Here is a 22,928-nt window from a genome sequence, read left to right as displayed (position 1 = left end):
CATAAAATATCTTAAACTCGAGTTTGAGTTCAAATACAAATAATTAAATTTTTATCGAATATAAGAATTGAGTTTATTTTTACATGTTAATCGAGCGTAATTGAGTGAGTTTGAGTAGTTTAATTTTTATTTCGAGTTGAGCTTTAAAAAAATTAAACTCGATCAAGTTCGAATCAATTTTCGAGTCTCGAATTTGAAATTGAGTTTGATACTATATCAACTCGAACTCGATCGATTATATCCTTAATTATGATACGTCTTATTTAAAGTATATTAAAAAAATAATGTATAAAGCAAGTTTTTTGTATGAATATGCAAATATTGATAAGATGGAAAATTTTCACTTCATTGGGTATTCATTAAGCCAAAAAAAAAAAACCGTATAGAAAGGGAACAAAGATAGAAAAAAAAAAAGTAAAAATAAATTCCATTTAGTGAACATATAATACCAAAAAAATTGACAATGGCTTATACTAGTAATTAGACTTTTTCAAATTATACTGATCCAAAATATACTAAGAAATAAATTTATTTCTAATTTTTTTTAAAAAAAATAATCAGGTTGAATAATAATCATCTTAACATATACTTTTTTTTTTTTGGGTTGAAATGATCTTGACATATATTGAACTTAAAAGTTGTTCATTTCAATGTGCCTCGTATCCACACTTCAAAAGTCCACATTTTTTTTTCTTGAATTCACTTTTTGTCTAATTGTTTTGTACATTTATGTATTTTGTGAACATTTAAAATTTAATCTATATATTATAACTTATATAATTTAATTTAATAAATAATTTTATTAAATTTTTATTATTAAAAATATTAATGTGATTGTTGATTTAATTATGTAAACATTGGGGGATTAATTTCGATAAATTATAATATAAAGATTAAGTTTTTATAAAATATAGGAATTTTTAAGACATTTTAAAATAGAAATTTGATTTTGAGCTAGCTTGCTAGTTGCTTAGCTAAGGGCTTTTGTCAGCTTGCGCTTCGCGGACTTACAATCGCCACAACATAAATTCATTCCCTGATCACAGCCAAACGCCGCCAAAAACACGTCCAACTGGAAATCAAATCCCCCAGAAAGAACAACGAAAATTTGAAGTTTTAGAAAGGAAGGAGTGATTAATCGCTTATTTTTCTTTTATCCATCCTCGAGATGCAAGCCGTGGTTATTAGCCCAACATATTATTGCAGGGCCCATCAATCCCTAGAACCCTCCTGTTCTCGTCCCACAACTGCCACGGTTCGTTTCTCTATCTGCTTTCTTTTTTTTTTTTTTTTGAAATTTGGTTCGAATTTTCATGATTCTAATGGTGTTTTCCGATTTGCCTAGCCGTCTAGCTTCTTTGGCACCCGCGTATCGCTCAAGAAAGGGCGTAATCTCTCGCGGCGCTGCTCATGGCGTTGTGTGCGGATTCGATCACCTGCTCTCACCCGTAGGCAAGGTCAGATCTTCCCTTTCGATTTGTTTGTTAATTTTGAACTCCGTTACATCTGTCTAACTACAGAAAAATCTTTCATTTCAAGTGTTTGGATGTTGAAATAGAGCGCTTAAATGATACATCAGTGCTTGCAAATTATTTGGACTTAGACTCGGATAAAATTTTAATTCAGCTTGATCATTGTTGAGCCAATCTTGAGCTCGAGCAGCTCAACTTATTGAGCAAACAGAGTTTGAGCTTTCTAATATTTGGCAGCAGTAACTCGCGATGCTAATGGAGTTTTTATATTTTAATTAAAAAATTATTATTTTATCTTTATATATATATATATTTGAACTCGAGTTTGAATATAAATAATCGAGTTTGAAGTAGATTATGAAAATTGAGTTCTTTTTTTATTTAATAAATGAGCATAATTGAGTGAGTTCGATTAGCTCGAATTTTATTTTGAGTCGAACTTGAGCTTGAAATTTAAAACTCGATTGAGCTTGAATTGAGTATTGAGCAACGAATTTCAAATTGAGCCTGAGCTTCTCATTGTATTGACTCAACTCGGCTCGATTACATTTTTAGTTGAAATCTTAGCTCTGATGAAATAAATAGCATTGTTGGAGCTGGCCACTTTTATTTTTCAATCTTTTATTTTATAAATTTACAATTATTTACTATTGATTTATTTAATTTTTCTTCCTTTGAATTTTTGTAAATGATTATGTTAAGAAATTTGAGTTTATTGCTCTTATGCTCTCTATGATTAGATGTTTAGTTTATTTGCATATATGGTATTTGAAAAGTTTCTATCATTTTTATCACATGATTAATGAACTTTTTTAATAATTAAATTTCTAATTGACTTAGATAGTTTTAGGTTCCAAATATTTTCTTCCTATTTCCCTTTGAATTGTCAATCTTTTTAAGTGTTCTGAATCTGTAGAAGCTTGCTTTGTTTTGAGTTCATGCAGTTGTAAAGGCTGTGGCCATTCCTGACTCAGCGTTGGAGTTGCTGCTAACGGCAGAGAATGTCGAAAGAGTGTTGGATGAAGTTCGACCATACCTTATTGCTGATGGGGGGAATGTGGCATTACATGAGATTGATGGTAATGTTGTGCGATTGAAGCTACAAGGGGCATGTGGCTCATGTCCAAGTTCTGTTATGACAATGAAGATGGGTATCGAGAAACGGCTAATGGAAAAGATACCTGAAATTGTTGCAGTGGAACCAATAACTGATGAAGAAACTGGCCTTGAGCTGAATGAAGAAAATATTGAGAAGGTAATTACATCACAGCCTTATTAGCTCGTAACACTTATGATCTCCTTGCATCCTACCATATAAAGAAGGCTTCTTTTTTTTGCTTTATATTTTAACTTTTCGCTAACTGGGAGTAAAGAGATTGAGAGAGCAAGTCAATATGGTGAAGTAAGGGATCTATTGTTTTTCTGAATACAAATTAAGTCAATGGAACAATAAAAGAAAACTTAAGTAAATAGAACCGACAGGCTGGAAATAAATCTGGAGGATTTGAATATGCCGACTCAGGTTTAAGCCTTATAGCTCAAGATTTGTTTCAATTCTTTGATAATAACTTTTTTTTCCCTTCTTCTAATTGAGGGATAATACCTAAGGTTTTAGGATTGAAAAGGAAGAGTACTAGTGTCATGTAAACAAGTTTCTAATCCATCCTTAGGTGTTAGAGTTATAAGGGAAAGAGTACCATTGGAAGAATCTAAGCTAAAATTTACAGTAATGATTTTAAACCCCCATGCAAACAATTTTTGAGTTCATCCTCCAAGTAGCCAAACATGAAAAATATGTTTATTATTTACCTTATTACAACATTTTAAATCTAACCATCTTATATAAATCATTTCTGTAGAATACTTAATCAAACTATGGCAGCCAAGTCAGCATTCTTTTCAGTTTTATTCTATAATAATTCCAATTTTGTGTGAGTTTCTGAATATTATTACCCTAGTATAATTGATCCTCACAAAATTAGTTGTTTAGTTTTACTTTTTAGGCTAACTGTTGATGGCCACTTGCTCAACAGTTTAACAATTTTCTGTCACTGATGTATTGCTTGAATTGTGCATTTGCCATTTTACATAATTGACTGTAGCCAGGTCTATGTATGGTTTGTTTAGCGGTTCAACTTACTTTTTAAGTCCCTGCCTAGCCTTTGTTTCCTTTATCAAAACCAAATTAGAAAGTCGAAGGCATAAGAAGAGCTGTAAGATTAGTCAAGTCTTTGCATATTGAGGGCCCTGAATTTAGGATGATTGTATAAAGCATTTTAGTTATATTGTTGCTGCACGATGGAATGGTTTTGCTTATCAAAACCTCAAGTACTTTGATGGGAAGGAAGATACTCAAGGATGATAGAAAAATGGGGCAAGATAGTTAGAAAAGTCATGCGGACATAGTTATACGCTAGAGAATTTGTTCCCTTATTTGTTTAATTTTCTTGTTCCTTTCATTTGGCTTAGATCCTTAGTTAAAGTATGGCATTATTTTGATTGTTAATTGGCATGTTTTGGCTTCTATTTATGAGCATTTGGTACCCTTTTCTGTAAACTTTGTTGGGTTCATCATTGGTATTTAATATTCATGATAGTATATTGTGCATTGTGGGAGGTACTTGAAGAAATTAAGGCATAACGTTCAACTTTTTCTGAACGTGTATGCATGTCAGGTACTTGAAGAAATTAGGCCGTACCTGGTTGGGGCAGCGGGTGGATCGCTTGAATTAGTTGCCATTGAAGAGCCAATAGTGAAAGTTCGAATAACGGGCCCTGCAGCAGGGGTCATGACTGTTAGAGTGGCTGTCACACAAAAATTGCGAGAGAAAATTCCTGCCATTGCGGCAGTTCAACTTCTATGATTTCGATGCTAGAGTCTTCCATCAACAATATGGTTCTCAAATAAAGCATTTCTTGTTAGGCTTGTAAAACTTGTATGAATAGTGAAATCCTGCTGTATAGTTTCTATACTTGTTGGATGCCAGTGTTAAATGGTAATGTTTTGACAGTTCAATTCTATTACAGTGATTTGTAAATTGTCAGCAAGCTCCCAAGATGGGTTACTGCCACGTGGAGATGTGGGCTATATGAAATCCAAAAAAATGAACCTAAAGTATGAGAGTGTAGTCGATCGAGTTCGAGCTGATACAGTATCAAGCTTAAGCTCAAACTCGATTTAAAATTTAAAACTCAAAATTCGGCTTGAATTCGATCAAATTTTATTTTTCTATTTTTAACTTGACTCGAGATAAAAATCGAGTTACTCGAGTTAATTTGATTAAACTCGATTAATATGTAAAAATAAGTTTGATTTATATTTGATAAAAGCTTGATTATTTATGTTCGAGTTTAAATTTGAGTTTGAGATATTTTATTAATTAAAATAATAAAAATATATTTAAATATAAAAGTTTGATTAGGTTTGTGAATTATTCGAGTTGAGTATAAGAATATTCAAATTGGATTTGGATGAATTAAGTTACTCGTATTCAAATTGAATTCGATAATAATCGAGTTGAATTTAAATTTAATTTAAATTAAATTCAAATAATTTACAAGTATTAATATATTATTTATATTTCTACCAAATACCTGTCAGAGAGTGCTTTGGGCCATTTCCAACCCTCATTGAATTTAAGGGAAATCCCCAAAATGGTAGAACAAGGGGATGGCGATGGCCCAAACAATCTGCAAAAGGCTCAAAAGAAAATAGATAGAAAGTTGTTTTTCCCTTTTTTAAACTATCAAGATGTACATAACTACATATTATATTTTTACAAAATCTCCTTCATTACTAGCCTTTCTCCTGGGGTATTACATCACCGATCTTGGTGCCAGTTCCACGCATTTAGCTTTCAGAAATGGCTGAATTCTCCTGGTCGTGAAGGAACGTAGTACATGTAAAAATCTCCTTTTACATCTCATTACTATTGGCAATGTTTTCCGATCACCATGGAAATTCACTAGCCTTGGTAGACATGGGGTAAACCTCTGTAACAGTAACTTTAAGTGATGTCGTAGAGAACCGAAAACTACATTATTCCGTTCTGTCATAATCTGCTTAATGCTACCTTTCGGTGAACTGTCTAATTCTTCATTTTTTTCAGTATGGTTAGGTTGGAGTTTTGATATTGTGTCGGAGACCAATTGTTTTAACTCTGGATGTTCGGCAGCTACTTGGGTACCTGTCATCTGAAGAGCACTCAATGCTCCGGCTTCTATCAGAACATTGCTATTGCTACCATGTTGTGCAAGGAAGCAGATCAGAGCTAATCCATTATGCTGTAACTTTTTATCCCCACTAAAAATTAACTTCATTAACGGTCGTACTCCGTTGAATTCAATTATCGACTTCGAATGCTCCGAACAAAGGTGGTTATCGGTGGACACAAACTTTTGCAAAGCAATAGCAGCTTCCATTGCAACTTCTTGGTCTGAATTGCCTAGCAGAGTCACCAAATGACTAATTACTCGAGTCTCTTTCGCTGAAAAAGACCTTGCCAATGAACCAATGGATTCGAGTGCTGGAATCCGCAGTTTTGTGTTATCAAATTCTTTGATTATCCTCAATAACTCATCCACAACCGCCTTTGCAGCTGGAGAAGTACTTTTAAAGGCCGAATGTCTAAAATCATTATTTGATTCAGCAATAGCTGTGATCTCCCTTATAATCATTAAGCAATTGTACTGTAATTCGTCCTGTTCCGTTTCCACCAATTTGGCCAAGCAAAACATTCCTTTTGTCTCCGTTAATGTCCTACAATTCGAAACGCTCCCCCGAGCAAGCATCCATAAAGCCTTGGAGCAACTAATTTTCAACTCTTGCTTATGTAAATTCGTTGTAGGATTATCTCTTGATGGCTCAGATGATAACAATGTTACCAGCCTCCATATTACATTCTCTCTAACTAAAACGTATTCCTTCAGCTTTGGGTTATGCTCTGCAATACTAGCAACCAAATTGGCCGCTTTGGTTTGATCGCTCATTGGTGATGTTCTTGACAAACGATTTACAATTGTAGTTATCATTTCCTTCATAATAATCCTCGCCCTCTCCTGGTCATCAGCTAAAAGGCAAAGCGCATTGGCCACTGTGATTTGAGCCTCCACAGGGACGTTCTCTTTCAAAAGCTTTTGCAAAGGAGGTACCCCGCCTTCTTCAAAGATGATTTTCTTGTACTCGTTGTTTTCTTGAGCAAGCAACTGGAGACATTTAGTAGCCTCGATTCGATCGTCCAGTTGACACCCCATTTGGACGGTGGCGATGCAAGACCAGACCAAAAAGGTGGTAGATATTTTGTGGTCGATTGGGCCTGTGGCCCTGCTGTTTTGGGGATTATAGACGATGAGCAGCCATTCCATATCGCTGATAGAAGCATCTAAATGGAGGAAGAGTCTGCTAAGTAGGCTTCGACGCTTGCACTTGTAAAGAATGGCCCGGACGAGCTCAAAGCTATCCTTGACCTTGGCAACGATGCTGGTAACTGGGCGCAAGTAAAGGGAAGTACGACCAGAAGTGATGAAGCAAAACAGGGTCTGTAGCATTTGCAAGAGTCGATTCACTCGCTTCTCTAACTCACCACACTCCACCTTGAACGACTTGGCCCTGTTAACCGCTAAGCAAACCTCCTCCCCTAATGATATCAAATCCCAGAGCTCCTGAATCTGCATTTTGGTCTCCAAAACCAACACCATCTCGATCACTGTTCAGTTCAATTTTGTTGGATTTTGCATTTCTTTTTGTCATCTTTTCTTTTAAATATTGGCGCCTAAAGAAACAAAGACTCACTTGGCTTGGCTCAAAATGATTATGCTGTCGTGGGTTACTTTTGCAGTTTTGCTAGATGTTCGCGCTATGATAGATAGCATCACAGGATCCAATTTGAAGAAGTTGAAAGAAGAGAATTAAAGAAAAAAAAAAAGAAAACAACTTGAAAGCACCATGTTTTTGTGGCCATTTTCGATTTGTCGATTCTATTTATAGCCACTTACTAGAGATAATGACGTATTGGATTTGTGTTACAACAAATAAAAAACTTAAACGTTAAAAAATACTTTGTGGTCATGTCATCACTCATCAATGTGTTATTGACTTTGGACATGAACGTCATGACCTAGAAAACAAAAGACAGAATATAGAAACCGCGCGCACTCGTGCGGTACCTCGACCGCATCGCGATATCATCTCTTTTTACCTTTTGGTCTGTCTTATTTTACTAAATTTCTGATTTAGGAGAAGATAATCATAAAATACAAGCTATGCGGTTGGGCAACAGAGTTTAATATTTTCTTGGAACAAGAACGTATTATATTTTTAAAAACCTTGAGGCAAAAAAGAAGGGAAAAGAAAAAGATCGGATGCCTGTTAGGCAGAAAACAAACAGATGAAGAAATATGAGTTGAAGTGTGTTTGATTTTGATTTGTATTGTGCACTATATACAAGAGAGTTGCTATTTACAATGCTTGACAGGGCAAAACATAAAACAGAGTTTTTTGCAAAGCAATGGCAGCTTTTGTTGCCACCGTTGTCAAACATTAATAAAGGAGGCTGACCCCCTTCTTCCACAATGTATTTCTTGTACTTGTGGTCTATTCGATCACTTAATCGGCACCCCATTTGGACGGTGGCGTGCAACTACAGACCAGTAAAAACTGGATTATTGTTGACGATTGGAGGGAGGATGACAACAATTCAGCCAAAAGCACCATTCTTTATGGGGTCTAGACCGTAAGAAGCCACTTCATATTGCTTATAGAATCATCTAAATTGCGGAACAGTGTTTGAAAATCAGTAGTCTTGGTGGTATTGAAGTACCAACAAATGATGCTTTTGAGATTGAACTTGCCGGTATGTCTAGAGCCTTCTTGAGGATGCCTTCAAACCCCTCAAGTATGCAGTCAACTGGGCGCAAATAGAGGGGTTTCTTAGCTGAGGTGATGATGAAACGGATTTCAGCATATAAGACAGCTGATCAACTCGCTTCTCTACCTCAAGCCATTTTTCCAGGACAGAGTGGGCCTCATCAACCGCCGAGGAATGACAATTTAGCCTCTTTGTTCTCTGAATCTTTCATGGGGACTGCAGTACTAACTGTGTTGTCTTCTCAAATTTTGTGATAATTGTTGTACAGGGTCAGTTTACATGAAAGTCGCTTGAACTTGCGACTTTATTGCTTCTTTGGAATGTTGGATAATTGGAGGATTGCTTTCTCTCGAACGCAAGTCAGCAGAAAAAATGTTCTTTTGGCAAACAACGCGCGAATACATTTCTAGAACCGAGCAATGCCTCCAAGTCTCGCTAGACACAACAGGATTGGTCTAAAGTTTCGGAGTTACGTCTGTTTTCGATTGCTTTATCCTTTTGTGATCTTCGAGATGTTGGATATGGTCAAAGTGATGGCCAAGATACCTTAACTTGGGCATTAAGATATGCATCCCTTTGGCTCATTGAGTCAATATCGTCATTGACTTTTGGATTTAAAAAAAAAAAGAAAGAGAGAGAGAGAGAGAGAGAGAGAGAGAGAGAGAGAGAGAAACGCGAGATACAATCAGAAACTCAAGCAAAATCGCGCGGTAGGGCAGGAAAATCGAGCGTAGCCAGCAGATATGAGAAGAAAACTCGAGCTCAAGTTCAACACACCTGAGAAAACTTGTTGGGAACATTTCCTTCTCTTTTTTAAGGTCCATCGTTCTCTAGCCAAAACAGAAACCTTCAGCAACTCGTTGTACTTCATCAATGGCAATAGTGTCAAAGAATCTCAAGAAGACAGATATTGAGAAACGATTGACGATCCCAAGCAAATCCCTCAAATGTTTCCCTCCTCTAAGTGGCAGACATATGGTGGATTTTCCAGTTAAAGACGAGAGTGACCGTGTGTGGAAGTTTCGAATTTACACTCGAAAAAAGAATAACAGGTACCCAAAGCCAGTTCTTACCAAGGGATGGCGTGAATATGTTTGCAGCAAGGAGCTTCATATCGGTGATAGAGTTGTGTTTTACATGGAGAAAGAACAAGCTGGTGCTGTCAAGTATCGAGTCAAAGTGGAAAGACCTGTTAAAATATTTGGTTCCGTTTTTGCTTATAAACCAATTCAGTGCTAGCATATTTGGTATACATTCCAAGACCCTTTACTAATGGGAGACTATCTGTTTTGTGTTTGGTTTCCACTGTTGTTAGGATTTCTTGTAATTCTGGTTAAATATGCTGTGTAAATATACTGATTAGTAATATATTAAGTTCTTGTTCGATCAGTTAAATTTTTTCTCTTTGTTTTCATAGAAATCAATCATGCTCATATACATATAAAACACCATAAACAAAATAGATTTGCCTGTAAAAACAGAATGAAAACAGAGCAGAAACAGAGCCATTGGTATATTTTCTCTAACAGGGAATCTCCTAAAGTTAGTAGCAATAATAAGTCTTCAAGTTGCTAATCAAGATGGATAATGGATTATTGTAAGATGTTCATCATAATATTTTAAGGCTAGTATCTTTGGTTGGATTGATTCAGTGCTGATCAAAAGCTAGCTTATTGTCTTTTAAAGGCCGTAAATTTTGACTGCAGTAGATAATAGAAGCAGAGCTAAAAGCATTGATTCTCCAATTTATGATCTTTAGCTCGTCAGTGAATGGAGATTTTAAAAGCTGAAGGAGAGTTGAAGGAGAACATAGCCATTAATTCTGGGTTCGTAAGATGTAGTCAACTGCAGTTTTTATTCCAACGAAAAAGACATGATATTCAACCTTACAATGTTCTAGATAATCTAGAAATACATTTGTCACCATGTGAAAGAAACGCATGTCAAAAGCTACAATTTAATGAACCATCAATTCTAATGCTCTAAAAACAAAGTGGTTTGACAAATAAAATAGATAAAGTTTATAGATAAAGTTGATAAAGTTTTTATTTCTTCTCACTCCGTATCACTATCAATGTACTGGCATTGGCACTGCAAACCTCGCGTCATATCGGCAGAGAATCGAGCGATGCTACATTATGCCAAACGCGAGGGAATCGGGTGAAAACGAGACAATTTCGTGCGAAAAAAAAGAAGTAGAAAATCGAGTGAACTCACTTCACACGAACTTGCTATCTTTGTTCTCTATTTATACACAGGCAGGCTTTTGGGGTTTGCATTATGGGATCACAAAATGGTGATAGCATTCTCCAAGATTCTTACAAAGACAGATGTCGAGAAGAGGTTGTCTGTTCCGACAGTGAAGAAAAAATGTTTCTTGAATTTCGGAGGGCAGCATAAGGTGGAGTTTAAGGCCAAAGACAAGAATGGCAGAGTCTGGTCAATTTTTTGTTCTACAAGGAAGAACAAAGGCTATCCAAAGCCAGTTCTCTGTAAGGGATGGCTTCAGTTCGTGCACTGTTGGAAGCTTGCAATTGGTGATGAAGTAATATTTCATAGGAAGCAGGATAAAGCTGGCAAGGGATACTGTAAAATTGATGTGATCAAAAGAGCAACCCAACGATCTTCGGTTCTTTCACCTCTAGTTCAGAACCACGATGCTGATAGAACCATGGCGGTAGCAAGCTACAGCAAAATTGAAGAGGAGCCATCTACAACCTCCTATAGCACCGATCAAGCTATAACCGATGTCCAGACTGAAGGGCTTCATAATCAACCCGTTACTGATAGGGATGGTTTGACGTTCGAATTTATTAGTCTGGTGCCACATATAAAAGTTGGGGAACCCAAATTGATCGACTTTTTTGAATTGGGGTCACAGGAACAAAGTGAAAAGGAGCTACCAGGCTTAAAAACTACATATCATATGGTTGAGATTCCGACGACAGGCTCAACGGCTCCTTATTTTGAGTTCCTTTGATTGTTTTTTCACCCGCAATTTTCCCATCTTTTCCCTTTTTTTGTGAGGGATATGCTTTGTTGTATTTCCCCCAAGTATGTAATAAAATTAGCAAGCAGATAGATTTCATCTGAAGAAAAGCTCCATCCAGTTACTCTGCATTTCAACAAGAACCACAAACTAGTATGTTTACAAATTATTCCCGGTAGTCATACTCGTACACAAACAAATATGAAAACATGTTTTGTATATCGTCATTATGGTTATGGTTACTATGAACAAGAGAGAAAAAAAATGCATTAACGAAAAAAGAAAAGCTGGTAAATGAAACAAGGGACGGGAGAATGAGACTACTTAGAAGCAAAACCTACAAATGTTTGGAGGTCTTAACTCTCGCTAAAGTAGTTTTCAATCCACCTTAGTTGGTACCTTCAGACTTCAAAAATTCTTCAGCATTGATATGAAATGCAAACAAACCACCCATGCATCCACCAGAAAAGGACTAGAGGCCAAGCTTTGAAAGAAGTTCTCTCCATCTTGGGGTCTCTTCATCAAAAATGTAGGTCAATGGTGAAATTAGCACCCCACTGCCTCCAATCTGCACCAGACAACATTCAAATTCACTGACTAGGAAGAGCAACACTTACTAGAGGCATATAACCGAGTTTAACTATTGGTGTTGAAATGGGTTGCATTGCCTAAAATAACATCGAGGAATCTTTGAGAACCTAAAACCCAACAGATTCTTCTTTCTTTATTTTGATAAGGAAAATTTTTCATATATTACTCCATGTAAAGTAGCATACACAGATGCATGATGCCTATGCTGGCTAAAAGTATAGGAGCATGTTTGATCCACCTGAAAACCCATCACTTCTCAATAAACCCAATAAGTTCTTTTTTAATTTATTTGGGGAAAAAATTATGTGCACAACTCTTAAGAAGTAAAGTTCATCTTTTCATTACGGCCACCACTAAGGCAGGGCAATTTTTTAGAAGCAAGGAAAAACACAAGATGGGATCAAGACTTGGATTTAAATCAATAAAGATAAATTTTGTATTAGGGATGAACTAGTGCTGCAAATAGAGCAAGAACGGAAACCACAGTTTCCATAACATATAGGTAGCATTTATTATAATTCTTCATTACTTACCGCTCTCAACTGTTGTACAGACTTGTATAGAGCTTTCTTGGGTATGCATATGACTATAGCATAGTAGTCAGCGGCTACTTTCCCATCACACTTGCAAAAAACTGGACATACTGTGGGCCCCTGCAATATACAAACATGAAAAATTTTTAAAAGTGTTCTTAGATTCAGCAATAGCATTAAGAATATATTTAATTAATTCAAAATTAAAATTTGTAATGACTTCATGCTTCATCACAAAAGTGAGGTTCCAGAGAACAAAATCATTTCAAAATTCAAACCTAACCTGCAACCCAGACAATGATGGCTGGCTCAATACTTGCCCAGCCACTTCCTCTGCACTTCTGCCCCTCATATTTGCAGTTACCTGTCATACAAAACGCATATAAACAGGAAGAAAGCAAGGAGGAAAAGGAAAAGAAAACCACGAGACTGTAAATCATGAATATCCGTACCATGAACTGACCTAGTGCCCTCAAATGAGCCTCAAATCTTTCAAGAATCTCGTGTGTCGTGTCCAATGCTCCTTTCCGCCGGATTAATGCTTTTCGGCTTGCAATTAGAACAGCCTGAAGAAAAATGGACTATAGAGATCAGGCAAGACATTCTAAAAACAAATCCTTTTAAAATAGCATGCTCCAGACGACAAGATCACATGCTTGAAAGTTGCATGAACAGGAAAAAAGACAGATCTTGTCACCTGGCTTTCCAATACAACTCCACCTTCAATTTCTTTCAAGTTGTTTTCCCTCAGTGTTGTCCCACTACTCACAAGATCCAAAATTGCATCAGCTATTCCCATCTATATTAGCAACAAAGAGAAGTGATTTCTATAAACATCATGAAGACAAATTGAACCATCACTTTTCCAGATTGCTTCATCCAAATCTACAAGTACTAGCACTCATTTTTAAATATCACTTCCTTCAATAAGGTAACAAGTAATAACATTTTGTTCAGTCAAATATCAATTGGGTGAAAGATAGAAAGGGAACTACAGGAAGGTAGAACATTGCAAGGTACATTTAAACATAGTAAATTGAGCTATATCCGAAATCTCAACCATTTTTCATATTTTTACAACATGAACAAGTTCCCTCAACTTTAACAAAAGTGCAGAGTAGCCTTTAGGGTCAACTACCCCAGCCCACCACCCCCCCCCCCCAAATTGAATAATTCAATTATATGATGGAGTTATTTGTTATGAAGCATCTTTTCAACTACTCATTGCCTGGTAAGCTTCTTTCTCTTCTATCCCCTGGTTTAGTATCTTAGTTTCTACACTAGTCTCATTGCTAAGTCTCTTATTTCTTCATCATTTTGGCATACAGACAACCTCTCTCCCTTTAATCACTCCTTTCTTTTCCAACTTTCCTTTTCATTTTTATCATCTAACCCTGCAACAGGAAAGAAAACCTTTTTTTTTTCTCTCATCACCTATCAAATAAATGCCTACACAATTTAAACTAAAAAATCACACTCCAAAGAAGAGAGAGAGAGATCGGCTAATTACAGTTAATGAATCCAGAAAACAATCTTAAAACTCTTAACCAGTGAAATAATAGCAGAGAAATTAGCTGAGATGTATGAGCAACTACACTCTGAAGTTTCATGCAAATTCAGTTTTCTTCCTTCAGTAAAGCAATAATATGCATGATAAGAAGTGTTCAGTAAGGTCTAACAAAATTAATACACAGAACTGTAGAAGGATGAGCAACCCTCTATTTTAATTTTAAATAACTTCAAAGAAAAAATTAAATTACACGTACTCAGGGAGAATTTAACTCTTACCGCAGGAGCTGCCTCTAAGGCTCCATCAGCAGTTGAAAATATCACATGCTTCAATCCATTTTCTTTCATAAATTTAGGACCAAGCTGTGCAGAAAGACAGAAAATAAATTAAATTCAAATGGAAACTTTCTGTCAAAAAGCTAACCAAAACAGATAGTACAAAAAGAAATTCTGAAAAGTAATATAATTATCAAATATTATTGAAGCGTGTATCATACATAAGTGAAGCCAGTTGCAACTCTTAGAGGTTTCTCAACAGTCCACTGGGGCATCTGGGCTAGCTCCTCCAGTGAATTGATATTCTCAAAGATCCCATACTTAGGAATCTAAAAAAATAAAAATAAAAATCATCATAGCAGGGATATCAGGAAGATGCAGCTGGCTATGTGCTCGTAACAAAGAACACTTACTGCAAGAGATAAACGGCAATCTCCATACTCGAGGGCATCATGAACAATGATAAGATCTTCACTACCCTGATAAACGTATTAAAACAATAAAGTTTTAATCTGCATTCACTTTTCCAAGACCAACTCTTTTCTCTTATCGATAGAAAAGGATAAAACCAGTAATATAATAAACCACAGCACAACCAAGGTCAATTCAAGATAAATCAAACAATAACATATAAGAACTAGTTCTAAGATGACATGGCAAAAATAATCTGCAAGGCTGAAATTCTACATAATACATAACCACTGCATAGAATTAGATATTTTGATTCTTAGTAACATTTTCATAACCACAAAGCCCTAGAAAGGATGCCCTTAGGTCATGTTTGGTGTATAGGATGATGGATAAGATAGGATAATAATGATCCTATATTATATTTGGTTTGTATCTAAGGAAAGGGATAGGATTACAATGATTTTAATCCATAGGATTGAACTTATATGTCCCTATTATACCCTTAAAAATTACATAAATAACTTAAATTGTATAAACTTTGAGGAAGGATAATTTTAACCAATAAATAAATTATCCTATTCTAATCCTTGCATACATCTAACAAAAGTTATGATGACATTATTTAATTTATTCCTATTCATAATATCATCTTATCCTATCCTATCATAATCTTGTGTACCAAACCCATCCTTAGTCGTTACCTGCCCATATTCACTAACAGTATCAAGCCCCACGATACCTAGATCTAGATCTCCAGATAACAATTTCCGCACAATGTCCTTGGGCCGCTGAAACCAAACTTCTACATTGGAAAGCTGTGAGAAACACAAATCAAAGATTGAATATCAATCATACATAAAATGATATACAGGTCCCAGTAAAATACATATTGTGAGAGAGGCAAAAACCTGAGGTATTTGTGCAACATATTGCCTAGGATTGACCTGCTTAACCGACAATTGACAATCCTTTTGCCAAAACACAGAAAAATAAATCAAATTTCCAAACAACTAATAAATAAAATAGTTTCGTTTTCTGGTGAACCAAACAGAGGGTTAAACCAGTACCTTGAGTAGATCGAGAGTGTCGTCAGCCATGCGACCTTTGCTAGGCAAGCCGAGACGAATCTCATCCCTTTCAACGATTTTACGATCGATTTTGCCATTGACGACTGTCGTTTGGGACTGTGACGAACAACAAGAGATGAAGCTGCGCTTAGAAACCGATAAGTAGAATGACGAAGAAGGACATGAGATTGAGAAGGCGGAGGTGAATGCGGAGGGGCATTGTTGGAAATACGGCTGCAACAGAGACATTTCTATGGCTGGCCAAACTAAAACCCTAAAACTATCGGTGACAAGCAACCGAGAAAAAAGCCGCCGCAAAATGGAGGTAGATGCTTTGTCTGGTTTCAGATGCCTTTTTCTACTGTTGCCACTCGACCGTGGAAAGTGAGGTTGTGATTCGATGCGGTCGGGGATATTCTGCTAGATGCACTTGACCACTGATAGAAGGGACACGCAACCAAAATAGTTTCAGATCTGCCTTCGTTTGCAAATAGACAAATCGCCGCGGTTAAAAAGTATACACCGACTTAAAACAAACAACGAAGCACATAATTATGGCCCACAAAGTAATTATATTCCTATCTTAAAGGTTTATAAAAATAAAAATAATTACATAATTATTTTTATAATTTTCCTTTAAGGGAAATTAAAATATAATTATTATTTTTATAATTTATTTTAATTATTACTCTTTCTACTATTTATAAAATTTCACTTGTGACAATAAATATTCTCTCACACTTTCTTTTTTATTTTGAGAAAACCACAAATTTATTTGTTGAAATAAAAATGATAAAATAATTAAAGAAGTTCACAATCAAAATTAATCATCCATGAGCAATAAATTTGACCATATGATAATACTTAAATTTTAAAAATATAATAATTAAAAAGTACAATAGCAAATTGTATGAATTTAATTTTAGTTTATTTAAGCAAAAGAGAGAGGAAGATCCCCCTCTTCTTTCATTAATCACTACTATAGGAGCAAAGATCAAGGTTAACCTATTTTGAGTTAATTCTATTTCTTCAATGAAAATATGACAATTAAATATAAATTCAAGTTTAAAAACATTTTTTATTCTATTGATGAATGTAAAAAATGTAAAAAGTATTCATTTATAAATAAAAATAAGAAATTATTAAAAATAATATTTTAAATTTTGATAAGAAGAAGTTTAAGAATACATTTTAAAAAATGTAAAAAAAAAAAATTCAACTTTAGAGTATATGTAAGAATGTAAATAAACAAAATTTTCAACAAATTATTTGTGAACGTATTCAGTTTCTAATCATTTATATTTATTTATTAAACTTAACAAATAATTTTGTACAATACTTTTTACTTTAATTTATTAAATAAATAAAATATGAATATAAATATAATTGATTTGTTTATATTTTCAAACAAATTCATTTAATATAATAAAAAATTATATTTTTATCATTTATTATATATTATTTTAAATTTTATTTATATTCATTTAAATTTTGTTTAAATTTATTTGATTATAATTTTTTATTATTAATTAATATATTTTTTTACGTATATTCTTAAATATATTTGTTTAATATTTATAAATAAATTTATTTAACTTGATCAAATACAAAACTAAACATGAATATTTTATTATTTAAATAAATCAAATTCAAACAAATAAATTTATTTTTTTATTAAATATAAACCAAATCTAAATCATTTTTAAAATAAATAAATAAATCATAAATATATATATCTATTTATTTATATTTTATTCATTTGCGACTCCGAACACATGTAACGACCGCCAATAAATTAACTAGTATAAGATGATGAACGGGGGATAGAAGAAATCTCCCCAAATAACCATCCAAATAATAATAATAATAATGATAAAAGAGCAAATATGATCGGATCTGCAGCAAGTTCCAAAAAATTATTAATCATTTAATCAAACCCTAGTCGGAGGTGAGTCCATCGAGTATAAAACCCCCACGCCCTCGTCCACGCGCTCTTTCTCTTTCATTCCAACAAACCTCTTCTTCACAACAAATCACAGCTGTTGTTCTCCTCACCAACTCAGCAAATTCTTGTTTCTTTTAAGCGCCGACGACCAACAACTCTCTTCCTCTCTCCATCCTTTTGTTTTCTTTTTCTCTCTTCAGAGTTGAGATCCACTCCTTCCCCCCAACTCATTCCGCGTCAACCTAGTCAAGATTCTTCCTCACATTATAAATATCCTTCGTATTTTCTTCTTTTTTTTTCATCTCATTTTATTCGGATATCATATTTCGCTTAACTTGTTCGACTCAAGACTCACTGGGGTCGAAGATCCGTTAACCGTGTTCTTGTAACTCGGTTCCGGTTTAAACCGACTCCAGGATTGGGTGAAATTGCGATTCCTTTCGAGATCCATGGACTCGTTTTTTAGACCCAATCCGAGTTCAGAGCATATCAAGGATCGAATCGAGTTGTGGTGACATAGAATAGGGTTACCACATCAGAATTAGGGTTTTTGGAAATTTTTTAAACTATAGGTTTAGAGTATGGCGTCTGTGAGAAGATGGAGCGAGGGCATGTCCTCAGATAATGTCAAGGGTTTGGTTTTAGCGCTTTCTTCAAGTTTATTTATTGGGGCAAGTTTCATTGTTAAGAAAAAAGGCTTGAAGAAAGCTGGTGGTTCTGGAATGAGGGCAGGTACTGCAATTTATCAAAGTTTTACTAATAATTTTTCTTCTTTATATTTTGGTGATTAGATTTGGGATTTGTTCAAATTTTGCTGTAGTGGAAAGTAGCAACTAGGGTGTTGTTCAAAATTTGCTGCAGTGGGATTTTTGTTCAATTACTGCAGGGTATTGGGACCCTTTGAATAATAGTTAACTCAATTTAGAAAGTGAAATTGAGTGATCTATAAATGTTGGACATCAATTTGCCTTGGGAATTTAATTAACAAAAAGGGAATTATTCGATTTGAGCTCTTGGCAATCTAGTAAGAAAATTGTTTTGAGAAAAATGATGTTTCTTTTATACATCCTTTTGTAGTTGGGTTTGCTTGGCATCTTTGATTCAACGTCTCTTTACATATTGATTATAAGCTGTTTATGAAATATGGCGATCTGTACAAGTTTGTTTAAGCAAAACTATGCATAATCTGTGAAAGTAATCTATATGTCTTTATTGGATGCAACTGGAGAAAATGATATGCTTGTTCAGATGATTGTTTGTTTTGCATGTATATTTTGTTGATATTGAATACAAATTTTTTCTATTCATGACGTGACTGTGTCTATTGCACAAATTGTTATGTTCCTTTGCAATTAACTCTCGCTCCTTTTTTTTTTATTTACCCTAGTTATCTAAAGAACTCTTGGGATGCATTTGCTATCATTTGGTGCTTCTTAGTGTTTTCATTCTTTACGAGAAGTCTTGTTTTGCACTTGTGCATAACACAGTGCCAATGACATTTCTTTTATTGTTTTTTACTTTTTACACAGGAGTTGGAGGGTATTCTTACTTGCTGGAGCCACTTTGGTGGGCAGGCATGATAACAAGTAAGTTTTATGGATTTCTTAGTGATCGTTAACTTAATATTTTATGGATTTTTCATTCCTACTATTTCTTTATTTGCCTTTTCTCATTTTTCTTCTTTTTCAAATATTATCTCTAAAAAATGATGTTATAAAAGCTAAATTGCACCTATTCAAATGAGATGATCTTGTCAATGTTTCATTGTGCATCTATAGAAATATAATTTTCTTAGTTTCATTGCATACTTCATCTTAATGTTTAGGGACTAATCAAACTATGTGGTCTTTTTAAAGTTACTGAGTTGTTTGAGTTGCTTTTGGTTCATGATTCTAGAAGAAAAAGTGGTTAATTCTAATTGGTAATTGTCTTTGCAACAGTGGTCGTGGGGGAAATTGCTAATTTTGCTGCCTATGCATTTGCACCAGCTATCCTGGTCACTCCTCTTGGTGCCCTCAGCATCATTATCAGGCATGGAAATATATCATTCAAATTCAGGTTTGGCCTTTTAGTGTTGCTTGCTAATTATTATTTCTCTTGCAGTGCGGTGCTTGCACATGTCATTTTACGGGAAAGGTTACATACTTTTGGGATTCTTGGTTGTGTTTTGTGTGTCGTGGGCTCTACAACAATTGTTTTGCATGCTCCCCCAGAACGTCAGATTGAATCCGTAACAGAAGTTTGGGATCTTGCTACTGAGCCAGGTTGCATTTTGTTAATAATATTGCTCTTAGCTCTGAACATTGTTTTATGTTCAAAATTGTCAAACTGCAAAGAAAGAAAATGATCTTAATTCCTCTTTGATCATTTCACAGGGTTCCTCTTTTACGCAGCTTTGGTCTTAACAGCTGTCTTTATACTTATATTTCACTTTGTTCCGCAATATGGACAGACACACATAATGGTTTACATTGGAGTTTGCTCTCTTGTGGGTTCCATTTCGGTATGCATCAGTATCAGGCTGTTGGTAATTTAATTTTGTTTGCATTCCAATGGTTTGCCTTCTTTACAGATTGTTATTTCTAAGAGAGTTCTTTGACAGGTCATGAGTGTTAAAGCACTTGGTATAGCTTTGAAGTTAACCTTTTCCGGAATGAATCAGCTTGTATATCCGCAAACATGGGCCTTTACTTTAGTTGTGGTTACTTGTGTGCTTACTCAAATGAATTATTTAAACAAGGTAATGGTTACTTGTCTTTTTTCCTTTGCTGCCCTCTCTCTCTCTCTCTCTCTATCTCTCTCTCAATGTCTTTCAAGTGACCCTTCAAAGAAAGGAAACAAGAGAGAAATGTGGGGAATGTGAAGAGAAAAAATAATGAGATTCTATCATTTTACTTCAAAGTCTATTTCATCTAAAGTTTTGAACAATTTATAGGAAGGGTATTTTGGAATTTTTCAATTTTAGTAGACTAAATTAACAAACTCGATCACTTTATGGTATAAAATCTATGCTTTTGGATATGCTTGTTCATGGTGTTCTCAATCTTTAGTTTAAATCAGTTGAAATTTAGCTATTTATGCTTTTCTTACTCTGAGAACCGTCATCCCCTTACCTTGATTTTGTGTTGCTCGTGTTTGCTGTATTAAGACTTCTTTTCCACACTCTGATTCTTGTTTTTGTCTTCATAATTGCAGGCACTTGATACTTTCAACACAGTAGTTGTTTCTCCGATATACTATGTTATGTTCACATCACTGACCATTTTGGCTAGTGTGATTATGTTTAAGGTAATTTCCTGTCATTTATGGTATCAGAATGGTTCAAAAGTCTTTTAAATTATAATGTTCAGCAGATCTTACTTGATACTCTCTACTGTCATCAACACAAGCCTTTTTCAAACTTTATATCAATTGATTTGTCTGCAATGTGCAATGAGTTGCTTAATCCTATGCATACCGTGTATGCATTAATAAGTGAAAGGGAATTCTATGTGTAGAGACGTGGATGGTTTTGTCATTCAAAATTTTATGATTGACAATCCCAAGTTTCAATTCCATTGTTCAATTTCATATAGCGACCCTGTTTGTGACTGCTACAATATGAAATTGAACTCGTAGCTTGGTACTGACCCCTTTTTGCTGCTTTGCTTATTTTCTTCTCTATTTCAAAATTAAAATTTTGACTGACTCAATAACTGCTTACGAGTTAGCATTTTTGTTATTTGGATTGACCTTGATGAATTTAGCTTATTGAAATTTAAATTTCTGTTATCAGGATTGGGATAGGCAGACTCCAACGCAAATTATAACAGAGATGTGTGGATTTGTGACTATCCTTTCAGGAACTTTTCTTCTTCACAAAACCAAGGATATGGTTGATGGTATGTTCTCATGAACCTTGAATTGTGAATTTGTTCTCACAAAATCATTCATAATGACCATTGACCTACTCCTTGTTAATGAAGCATGTTGCAGCATTACTTCGTTGAAGCTTTATGTACCTAAGAAATATTTATCTTTTTATTCTCGGTGTTGTAAACATTTAATGAATTATTTTAAATCAGGTCCAAGTTTGACAACATCTTTGTCTATGCGATCGTTAAAGCATGAAGAAGAGGATGGTTTCGGTGAAGGCACCCCTCTTAAGAGGCAGGATTCATTGAGAATACCTTAATTGAAATTTTAGGTCATCACTGCCATTCTACAAAGCACAATAGCTTCTGGGGAGAAGCCTCGCCTGATGTCAACATGTATTTTATGACCAACTTATTCGATCATATACATTTTTTGGATGCAGTTGGATGAGGTGAGATTTTCAGTGGCCCTTTTTCCCTTTGACTTCATGATGCGACCATAGCTTTCAGCTTTTGCCTTGTATACACTATTCCCCCAGCTCATACAGGAAATATGGCCAATGTAATCTTGAGCGCAGTGGTTATACAGTGTATCTTTTGCTTTGTTCAGCCAACAATTGGGTGGTGGATTCTTCTTACCATGTGAACTGGGAAAAAAAAACTCAGAAAAGAATCAAATACATGCATATTTATTGCATTTCTTTATTCGATAATCTCCTGTCATTTATTTGAAATGGCGGCTAAAATGCTGACATAAAGTTTCATGACATCTCAAAAAGGCAAAAATTGGCACAGAGAAAGGGATGGAGGATTGATTTATGGTAAACTTAGTTGATAACAGATTTTTCAAATCCTACATTTACAAAGAATTTGAGGAGTGGTTACTCTTCTATTAAGCAACCACCATTTTCAAATCAATATTCTAGAAAGGGTCCCTCTTTTTAACGGATCATTGTAAGGCATGGAGACAATCCATGGTTTTTTAATGTAAGCCCAAATGAGAAGGCAATGCATTTTGTTTCATCAAATTTATATTCTATCAACAAGCGGAATTAATATCACACCAATGGTTTTGGGCCCTTTCGAACTAGAAAAAGAACCTATCTTTACCTTTGAGAAAGAAAATTGTTCTCGGAAAGACAAAGCTTGGATACAGCAAGCCTCTTTCTTTTTGCTCGGCGGCCTGCGCCATCTCTTTGCTTTTTCTGAGTTAATATCTCCCTCTACAGAAAAATCTCAGCTTTGAAATTATGCAAACATTGTCAGCTGAAGAATCCGGTAGAGAGAGAAGGGGCGGCTAAACCGGTTTATTTCCACTTCGAGTTCAACTCTTCAACTTAAACCCACACCGTGACTCAATCAGATTTAAGTAACTTTGGCTCTCAAGTCTTAAAGCGAAGCCCCTGTCTGTAAAA

The 22,928-nt window shown here is 34.9% G+C and overlaps 6 protein-coding genes across 9 annotated transcripts; 4 read left to right on the top strand and 2 right to left on the bottom strand.

Moving 5' to 3' along the window:
- The first annotated feature begins 960 nt into the window (after positions 1–960).
- LOC111282778 (nifU-like protein 2, chloroplastic) lies at positions 961–4,520 on the top strand. 2 transcript variants are annotated; one of them, XM_022871012.2, is made up of 4 exons: positions 961–1,255; positions 1,346–1,457; positions 2,417–2,727; positions 4,100–4,520. In XM_022871012.2, the coding sequence occupies exons 1-4, from the start codon at positions 1,169–1,171 to the stop codon at positions 4,334–4,336; spliced, it is 747 nt and encodes a 248-aa protein (XP_022726747.1). In that variant the 5' UTR covers positions 961–1,168; the 3' UTR covers positions 4,337–4,520. The 2 variants fall into 2 exon arrangements, with proteins under 2 accessions (XP_022726747.1, XP_022726748.1); XM_022871013.2 differs by having other exon boundaries at positions 968–1,255; positions 4,148–4,520.
- LOC111281735 (uncharacterized) lies at positions 4,494–7,169 on the bottom strand. Its single transcript, XM_089760438.1, has 3 exons — positions 5,293–7,169; positions 5,067–5,162; positions 4,494–4,557 (listed from the first exon to the last, which is right to left on the bottom strand). Exons 1-3 carry the CDS (start codon positions 7,167–7,169, stop codon positions 4,494–4,496), a joined length of 2,037 nt encoding a protein of 678 aa, XP_089616564.1.
- Positions 7,170–9,079: 1,910 nt separating this feature from the next.
- LOC149518983 (B3 domain-containing protein At2g36080-like) lies at positions 9,080–9,733 on the top strand. Its single transcript, XM_089761365.1, has one exon. The coding sequence runs from the start codon at positions 9,212–9,214 to the stop codon at positions 9,575–9,577; it is 366 nt and encodes a 121-aa protein (XP_089617491.1). The 5' UTR covers positions 9,080–9,211; the 3' UTR covers positions 9,578–9,733.
- A 757-nt stretch (positions 9,734–10,490) lies between these two features.
- On the top strand, positions 10,491–11,318 carry LOC149518982 (uncharacterized). The gene has a single exon (XM_089760437.1). The coding sequence runs from the start codon at positions 10,632–10,634 to the stop codon at positions 11,316–11,318; it is 687 nt and encodes a 228-aa protein (XP_089616563.1). The 5' UTR covers positions 10,491–10,631.
- Positions 11,319–11,421: 103 nt separating this feature from the next.
- On the bottom strand, positions 11,422–16,218 carry LOC111282240 (ATP phosphoribosyltransferase 2, chloroplastic-like). 2 transcript variants are annotated; one of them, XR_002689219.2, is made up of 11 exons: positions 15,715–16,210; positions 15,556–15,615; positions 15,349–15,462; positions 14,650–14,715; positions 14,458–14,565; positions 14,240–14,323; positions 13,149–13,250; positions 12,915–13,017; positions 12,735–12,815; positions 12,452–12,571; positions 11,422–11,895 (listed from the first exon to the last, which is right to left on the bottom strand). XR_002689219.2 is itself a non-coding variant. In XM_022870251.2 (11 exons), exons 1-11 carry the CDS (start codon positions 15,961–15,963, stop codon positions 11,800–11,802), a joined length of 1,194 nt encoding a protein of 397 aa, XP_022725986.2. In that variant the 5' UTR covers positions 15,964–16,218; the 3' UTR covers positions 11,422–11,799. The 2 variants fall into 2 exon arrangements, 1 of the variants encoding a protein (XP_022725986.2); XM_022870251.2 differs by having other exon boundaries at positions 12,904–13,017; positions 15,715–16,218.
- A 1,319-nt stretch (positions 16,219–17,537) lies between these two features.
- On the top strand, positions 17,538–22,218 carry LOC111282768 (putative magnesium transporter NIPA4). Of its 2 annotated transcripts, none has more exons than XM_022871005.2 (9): positions 17,538–18,391; positions 19,189–19,245; positions 19,600–19,690; positions 19,763–19,923; positions 20,035–20,162; positions 20,262–20,399; positions 20,855–20,947; positions 21,435–21,540; positions 21,724–22,218. In XM_022871005.2, the coding sequence occupies exons 1-9, from the start codon at positions 18,241–18,243 to the stop codon at positions 21,831–21,833; spliced, it is 1,035 nt and encodes a 344-aa protein (XP_022726740.2). In that variant the 5' UTR covers positions 17,538–18,240; the 3' UTR covers positions 21,834–22,218. The 2 variants fall into 2 exon arrangements, with proteins under 2 accessions (XP_022726740.2, XP_089617490.1); XM_089761364.1 differs by having other exon boundaries at positions 17,554–18,391; positions 20,035–20,186.
- Positions 22,219–22,928: the final 710 nt, after the last annotated feature.

The sequence above is a fragment of the Durio zibethinus genome, chromosome 5 (genome assembly GCF_047325235.1).
Source record: "Durio zibethinus cultivar Kanyao isolate XHJ-2024 chromosome 5, ASM4732523v1, whole genome shotgun sequence".
NCBI classification, from domain to species: Eukaryota; Viridiplantae; Streptophyta; class Magnoliopsida; order Malvales; family Malvaceae; genus Durio; species Durio zibethinus.
Note: the sequence above shows the minus strand (reverse complement) of the source record. Positions and strands in the feature narration are given on the sequence as shown.